This window comes from Myotis davidii, unplaced genomic scaffold (assembly GCF_000327345.1).
Source record: "Myotis davidii unplaced genomic scaffold, ASM32734v1 scaffold315, whole genome shotgun sequence".
Classification (NCBI taxonomy): Eukaryota; Metazoa; Chordata; class Mammalia; order Chiroptera; family Vespertilionidae; genus Myotis; species Myotis davidii.
In genome coordinates, this window is record NW_006286234.1 from 121,562 (window position 1) to 130,208 (window position 8,647).

The 8,647-nt window shown below is 41.4% G+C and overlaps 1 protein-coding gene across 3 annotated transcripts in view; it reads right to left on the reverse strand.

The window, feature by feature from the left end:
• The window catches only part of NOL8 (nucleolar protein 8), a 52,837-nt gene extending 44,196 nt beyond the window's left edge, over positions 1-8,641 (reverse strand). For 2 of the 3 annotated variants that reach the window (XM_006757400.2, XM_015559824.1), the window contains exons 1-5: positions 8,147-8,370; positions 7,052-7,213; positions 6,468-6,530; positions 3,919-3,997; positions 2,050-2,185 (exon numbers count right to left, since the gene is read on the reverse strand). In XM_006757400.2, coding sequence (XP_006757463.1) covers positions 2,050-2,185; positions 3,919-3,997; positions 6,468-6,530; positions 7,052-7,190 — 417 coding nt within the window. In that variant the 5' untranslated portion in view covers positions 7,191-7,213; positions 8,147-8,370. The other variant, XM_015559823.1, reaches the window with a different exon arrangement.
• Positions 8,642-8,647: the final 6 nt, after the last annotated feature.

Below are 8,647 nucleotides of genomic sequence, written 5' to 3' on the forward strand. Positions count from 1 at the left end.
CAGCAAAGTGAAGGCCAGGAAAAGAGCTTCACAGATAAGAAAAAGCTAAAGGAGTTCATCACCACCAAATCAGTATTATATGAAATGCTAAAAGGTATTCTTTAAGAAGAGGAAGAAGAAGAAAAAGGTAAAGATACAAATTATGAACAGCAAATACACATCTATCAACAAGTGAATCTGAAAATCAAGTGAATAATCTGATGAACAGAATGAACTGGTGATTATAATAGAATCAGGGGCATAGAAAGGGAGTGGACTGACTATTCTTGCGGGGGAAAGGGGTGTGGGGGATGCAGGGAAGAGACTGACAAAAATCGTGCACTTATGGATGAGGACAGTGGGTAGGGAGTGAGGGTGGAGGGTGGGGCGGGAACTATGAGGAGGGGAGTTATGGGGGGGGGAAGGAACAAATGTAATAATCTGAACAATAAAGATTTAATTAAAAAAAATTGAAGAAAAAAAAAATAAAAATAATCAAATATTTATGGAATCACAAAAAACTGGGAATAGCCAAAGCAATTCTGAGAAAAAATAACAAAGTTGGATGTATCATTCTCACTGACTTCAAATTATACTGTGAAGCTGCAATAATCAAAACAATATGGTATTGGCAAAACCCAGACACACAAGCTAATGGAATAGAATTGAGAGCCCAGAAATTAACCCACATATTTATGGGTAAATAGTTTTTGAAAAAATAGCCAAAAACACACAAGGAGAAAAGAAAGTCTCTTGAATAAATGGTGCTGGGAAAACTGGAATGTCATATGCAAATGAATGAAACTAGATTGCTGTTTGTCCCCATACACAAACACTCCCTCAAAATGGATCAAAGACCTAAATATAAGACCTGAAAAAATAAATTACATAGAAAACCCCTCAAAAACAAAAAAACCATAGATACTAAACTTATGGATCTTGGTCTCAGAATTTGACCCCAAGGCAAGGGAAAAGCAGAAAGGAATGAATGGGACTATATCAAATTAAAACACTTCTGCAACAGCAGAAAAAACCATCAACAAAAGGCAACCAACAGAATGAGGGAAAATATTTGCAAACAATATATAGAAAAATGGAAAACTTGTTTATAAATATGTTTTCATATTGAAAACATAAATGAACTCATACAACTCAACAAAAAACAAACAATCCAATTAAAAAATGGGCAGAGGATGTAAACAGGCACTGTTCTTAAGGCATACAAATGGCCAACAGATGAAAAGATGCTCACCTTCACCAGCTATTAGGGAAATACAAATCAAAGCTACAATGAGGTACAACTCCACACCTGTTAGAATGACTATTATCAACAAACAAATAATAACAAGTGTTGGAGAAGTTGTGGAGAAAAAGTAACCTATATTTACTGTTGGTAGGAATATAAGCTGGTACAGCCACTATAAAAAACAGTATCGCAATTCCTCAAAACATTACAAATAGAGGTATCTTATGAGCCTACAATCTCTCTTCAGGGTACCTTCTGGAAAAAATGGAAAACTTGTTTATAAATATGTATGCACCCATATGTTCACTGCAGTATTATTCATGGTTGCCAAGACATGGAAACAATCTAAGTATCTTTCGATGGATGACTAGATAAAGATGTTGTATATACATATAATGAAATACTGCCATTTGGGACAACATGGATATATCAAGAACTGTGTGATTTCATTCATATACAGGGCATATAAGTAAAGCAACAAACAAACTCATAGGTTATCAGGGGGGAAGAAGAGTGGGGGTGGGTGAAGAGGGTAAAGGGGGTCAAATATATGGTGATAGATGGAGATTAGACTTCGGGTGGTGAGCACACAATGCCATATATGGATAGTGGAGAACTGTCTCCACTTGTTTTGATTTTTGTCTCTATAAAATGGAGGATAAACGTGCTTGCCCAAGAGTTGTATAAGCACTTTGAAAACCATAAAGTACTATGTTCAAAGTACTATCTACTAGTATGTTAGAAAGCAACTGCTTTAGACATGACACCCAGTCAGGTGGTCCGAGATTAGGTTCTTGGTTAGTCAGGTACCAGAAAAGACTCACTCTGTGCCCTGGCACCTCTGTCCCTGGCACAGCTTTCATATGGAAGTCCACCGTTCCCGTCTTTTCCAACCAGGTGGTGGTGCCTAGTACTGATTCTTCGTTCTTCGCTTGTGCTTCTTCCCTCTCTCGGGCCAATCTGAATCAAAGAGAGAAAATATCAATAAATCAACCATGCTATTAACGGAGCTTGTTTTTATTTTTAAAAAAATAATATAATGCTGTTTAACTTTATAGTGATCATTTAGAGTCTCTCAATTTTCCCTTTCAACTTAAGCACTTTTGCATTTTGTCCCTTCTCAATCCCATCTTCCTCAGGAGGAAGATGGGTCTTTCAGAGCCCAGTCTGCCAAATCGTGATTATTCCTATCCTCATAATGAAGAGAATGCTGATTCAAACGCCCCACCTTATTTAGGCCTGAACTACTGTGCTAACCACTCATCGCTGGACCCTCTGCCTCTGGCCTGTTTCCTAACATCCCACCTTCCAGAGCAACTGTCAGATTTATGCTCCTGAGGCACATCTGCAGGCACTTCAGGCAGCGGGCACTGAGTGCTCGTCCTGCTCAGGACTGGGCACCAGTTCCTACACATAGTAGGCACTCCAGTGCTGCTGAATAAGTCTCACCACTACGCTGTTCCCAACTGAAGAACAAAATCAAATTCTCACCTGTCTTATCAGACCACTCCCTTAAAACATGCCTCCTGCTTGCCACCTGCCTTAGACCTATTTTTCCCTGATCAAGAACAAGCTTATCAATAACACTGGTTGCTCCATCTGTACATTCCTAAAATGTTTTCACTTTTGAAAGTTCCCAAACTTACACAATCTTTCCTCCCTGAGAATACCTTCAGAATCATAAAATACTCAAATAGCTGTTACAATGCCTTGAACTTTATCACTTACCAAATTAATCTTATGCTTCTCACACAGGAATTTTCCATTATCTTTATCTTTGTATGACACTAGCATTAATAGTTAAAAATAACATAGGCAACTTAGTAGTGTCTATTCAAATTTTAAACATATATAACTCCAGCAACACAAACCCCAGACGAAGCCTTGCATTATGCAGGAGCCATCCATGCAGGGTCTAAATGTCCATCAGTGAGGTATAGTCAATTACACTGTGCGTCAGCTATTTGCTGAAATAGTACTAAAGAGAAGTTACAGAAAATTGGGAAGATCTACATCACCGCAGAAGGTTGTATTAAAAAGATAACATAGGCATATATTTTTATAGCTTAAAATATGCACATGTAAATGCATTGCATTATCTTTATTGGTGGAGTTGGGGTTGTGAGGAGACAGTTGAGTGAATTTGCTAATACCATCTTTAATAATAATAGTGTAATATGCAAATTGACCAAAAGGCTGAATAGCGGAACAATGGGATGACCTTCTGGATGAAGCCAGGGCTGCGAGGGCTGAGATCCTTGCATGACTTTCTTGAATCGGGCCTCTAGTCTATAGAAATAAAAGCCTAAGCGAAGGCTGACTGATGGTAGCTGTCATGTGCACTGACCACCAGGGGGCAGATGCTCAATGCAGGAGCTGCCGAGCTGTGGTGACTTGGCAGCTGTGGTTCTTGGGTTATGCACCTGGAACCAGAGAGGAAGGAGCTCGATTCTGGGGTGCGTCACCCGAGAACCGCCCTCTCGCAATCTGGGACCCCTCGGGGGATGTCTGAGAGCCATTTTTGGCCTGATCCCTGCAGGCCAGGCCGAGGGACCCCACCAGTGCACAAATCTGTGCACCGGGCCTCTAGTAAGAAAAATAATTACTCAATAGTTTCAAATCAATTAAGTGAATATACAGAACCATTAACAAAATAAAAAATACTGTTTAAATTCACATAGAACAAATCTTACCTGTGCAAAAAACTTTCTTTTGCTAACTGAATTTGTAGTGTTCCACCTTTCCATTTTGTGTTATTTAAAACAGACATACCTATAGAGTAAAGAATTATTAACCAATTACATCACAATGCAAAAATACATTTCAGAATGTGCCTTTTCTAATTATTTAATACTAAGAAAAGTAGACGTGTTAATCATGAAGAGATACAGAGAAAACAGAACAAGGAATTTTATTTTTATTTTTTTTGAGCCACGCTGCCAGACCCCAGCCCACTTTTAATTCTTTATTAAGACAAGTTGTTTCTGAAATTTGGAATCTGATTCCTGGTAATTTTTTAAAATCACGCAAATAAAAGTTAATACCTTAAACAAAAATAAATTCACAAGAGCATATTTTAAGGCTGACACTTCCGAGGGTACCATCTGTTTACCTTTATACACTATGAGCAATCAACCCCAGCTAATCAACTTTTTGGAAGAGTAACTGAAAACTGACCACAAAATTGGTCTTTACCATCCAATGCCATGAAGGCTTATCAACTTTCCAGGTTCCCCAATACTTTCTTAAGAGCCAAAGTCTCCCTACGAAGCCCTCGATGGGAAGTCATGCTGGGCTTCTGAGCTCAGTCACCGCTCACCACGCATGTGCGCAGCACTGGTGCGGGGCTCCACCAGGCTACGATCCTGAGCCACCAAACGCACCTGAAGACAAGGTGTCCCTTGAGCTGCCTGGAGAGCCCTAAGAGAACAAGGAATTTTAGACCTGGAGTGAAAGGGCTTAGATCCTGATCTCCCCTGGACCACTTACCAGTGCAGCCCTTACATTCCCTACCTCCCAGTGTGACTGGAAGATACGAATGAGGCAAATGTGTAAACTATAAAGCAAAACTTGTTTGCTATTTGTTTACAAAGTAATGCCAAAAATCTCTGGTGAATGAGTAACATTTCTTTACTTCCCACTAAAACTATAAAATGTCAATGTAATTTTCCAAAGGTGAACCAGGACACTGGAATTACGCAGCTCCTCATTTTCACTTTTCACCTCATGCTAGTTACCTCTGTGTAACTTCCAAACAAATTAGATGCAAGTGACTGAAATATGCCATGCCCTAATAGTTGCTTTTTCTCAATATTTGCTATCAGATTCCTTAATAACCACTAACAGAGGGAAGATTGCATTGGTAGATATTTTAAATACAAAGGTTCTATTCAATTTAACCCTTTGCGGTCTAATTTTATTTTTGGAAATCAAACAGTCTGGTCCAAATTAATTGACGGGATTGAATGTTGAACCGGTTTGCGGCGTCGACCTCAGCCTCGATGTTGGACCTGCTCCTAGCGCCTGGTCTGTCGAGTCAGCCTCGACATTGGACCGAAAAGGGTTAATCTTTGCAGTAAATTGTGAGGCAAACAATATCTTTGCTATACATTGGATAAGCAAACTGGAGCTTAGAAGTTTAAATAACATGCCACAGGTTACATATCAGAGCTGCTGTGTTCTTAACCACAACTTGTCAAGGGTGATGGCCCTCTTTCCCTATAAAAAATAAGTACCTCTTGACTTTTCAGCTTCCAAATTACTAGAATTCATTACCACATCAGTGGCAATATGGATTATCTCCCCTTTCTTCTTCAGTGAAGACCACAGTTTTACTAAACCTCTCTCTCTCTCTATATATATATATTTTAATTAGCTTTTTAGAGAGAGGAAGGGAGAGGGATAAAGAGATGGAAACATCAGTGAGAAATATAATCTATCGCCTGCCTCCTGTATGACCTCCACAACCCGGGCATGTGCCCTGACCAGGAAACGAACCTGTGACTGCTTGTTTCCTTGGTTGATGCTCAACCACTGAGCCACACTAGCTGGAAGTTGTTTTTTTTTTAAAAATATATACTAAACTTCTTGATAGAGATTCTATAATTTCAAGAATAGTCTTAAAAGGCATACACTAAAGCCAGCCCTCTCCTAACAGCATTTAATTTCAAGAAAATAAGCTCCCTAAAAAATGAACTCACAAGGAAAGGGGGAAGGGTATGGCATAGTGCAGTGATGGCGAACCTATGACACGCGTGTCAGAGGTGACACGTGAACTCATTTTTTTGGTTGATTTTCCTTTCTTAAATGGCATTTAAATATATAAAATAAATATCAAAAATATAAATCTTTGTTTTACTATGGTTGCAAATATCAAAAAATTTCTATATGTGACATGGCACCAGAGTTAAGTTAGGGTTTTTCAAAATGCTGGCACGCTAAGCTCAAAAGGTTCCCATCACTGGCATAGTGGGATATGTGTAACAAGCAATTTCTATGAAAGCTTTGTTTCTTGTCCAAAATATTTTAGAATACCATTGTTGAGCAATACCACTAGCAATGTGCTACCACATGTCTGCTGACGCCAAATGGTATGAAACTAAACCTGCTGAGTTACAGGATATTGGAATTCTCTTGATCATAGTTGTCCCTCTGGATGACTTAAAAATTGGCTGTTAAGATGTAGAACGAAGTTATTCCAAGTTACACAGACATAAACTGCAAGTCATATGGAATATCTTACATTTTTTCAGGTCTGATTCAGCTACTCTGATGTTGATATATGCAAAGACTTTCTGTGGGTTTCCTAAAAAAATAGAAAAATACATTTATTTAAATTCTTATCCAGGAAACAATATAAAATGATTACATTTATAAATTTTAAAAATGAGCTCTTGGAAACAAACTCTTTCAAAGAAAAAACTTGTTATTTTTCACTGGACTCAAAGATAGAAATTTTCCAAATATGATTATTAAAATATTAAAAAATAAAATAAAAAATGCCAAATGGTCAGTTGATTATGTTGTGTTGTTATATGATTTTGTTAGTGACATTCTACTTAATAGGATACTTAATGAGTATTAGCATTTTAGCTCTGAAAACTGAAAGTTGCATGTTTCAGAAATCGGGTGTTTTAGAATGTAGAACATTTCTGAACTCAGGAATGTAATTCTGGGCAAGTTCCACATTATGAATGACACCTCCAGGGCATGGCGTGGGGTATACAATGACACACAGGGGCTAACATTCATCTCTGCGGTTCCCTCATTTTGTGATAACTGACTTGCGGTAGACCTGCCTTTGCCCACGAAAGCCTATAAACTTGCCTTGGTCATCTTTCCGAGTGATGATCTCCACATCAGACACGTCTCCAAATCTGCTGAACTGGCTTTGCAGGTCCGCCTCAGAAACGCTCTGGCCAAGGCCACCCACGAAGAGGCGCTTGGTCTCTCGGCTGGCCTTCATCAAGGCTGGGCGCCCTCAGTGTTCTAGGAGGAAAATCATGAGTTCTTTCCGTCAGTTCTTCTCAAACCTAAACAACCAACCAAAACAACCCCAATTCACCTGGAACCTTTGGTGCCAAATTGGTTGCCTAAACTTTCACTCTTACATTGTTTCTAAATGTTATCCCTGGAGATTCTGGTCAAACCTACATCCACTTCTCCACGAACCCACTGGAACTGCACCTCTGCACAGACACCGGAACCGGGAGTGCTGCCCCACAAACGCGCCCCGTGCACTCCACCCTCCCAGTCACCTATCCACGCGCCAGGCATCCTGCTTTCCTTCATTTATACATTCCTCTGTTCACCTGAAGCAATGCTGACAGAAACGGGGTGGCCGGTCGGCATGCTAAAGGATAAGAGACAGCTCCTGTCACCAGAGGTGACGTGCTGTTCGGGCGAAGAGAGCAACCGATGCCATAGCTAATACAGGCTTGTTCTGCTTTTTAAAAACGTGTCAGCTTTGTATGGTATAGTTTGCGTGCATCTCATCTTTCAGATGAGCAGGAGGGATGAAGTCACTTTTCCAACGTCAATCAGAGGATTAATGAAGCCAGAATTATAAACCAGGTCTAACTTTAGAGCCTGTAACGCATAAACTAGGAAAGCTGTTGTATTTGAAGGGGCTCGGGAGAACTCTCGGAGGTACTCGGCTGAGACCCTGTGGGATCTCTAATCCCGGTAGCACCCAGGGGCCACACTCGCCTTTTCCCAAGAGCTGACACCCGCTCCCACTTTAGACCCCAAAGCAGCGTCCGACCCCGACCTAGGGCGCGTGCTCTGGGCGTGAGGCACGACCTACGTCTTCCCGGTAGACTCCCTGCCCCCAAACCTGCGCACCCAGGTTTTTTGCCGCTGAAGAACCAAGAACCAAGAGCAGGGACAGTGGAAGCCAAATGGCCCAGACTCACTCCTTGCCGCGTTGTCTCCACAGCCAGCGCCGCGTAGGGCCCTAACTCCTAGTCGCGTGTTCCACTAGGCAGAGTCACTATTCCTTCCTACTCGACTTCCCACCCCGCCTCCTAAGGTTCCGTGACCACTCAGTTCCCGTGCTCTGCATTTCGTTTCCCGTCGTCTGGAATACCGCGATGCCCCCGCCACCCGTCCCTCAACGTCCTCAAAACTTTCGAATCGTAATTCTATGATTCTTACTTAGGAGGGTTATCGCCCCATGTTTATCTACGCCTTGACCAGCTATCGGCGGAAGTGAGAGCGGAAGGAAAATAACGAGACGCTACCCTTCACACGGTCCGGAAGCTACTCTTCAGTGACGCATGCATCTGGTCGCTCCAAACATCGTCGGCGCGGGTGGGACAGCTCGGTCCTGGGGCTTCGGGCTGGAGCGAACCAACTCTCTTCAAGCGTGGGGACCGTTGGGGAGCAGCGTGTGCAGCGTTCCCGGGAGACAGAGCGCCCGAG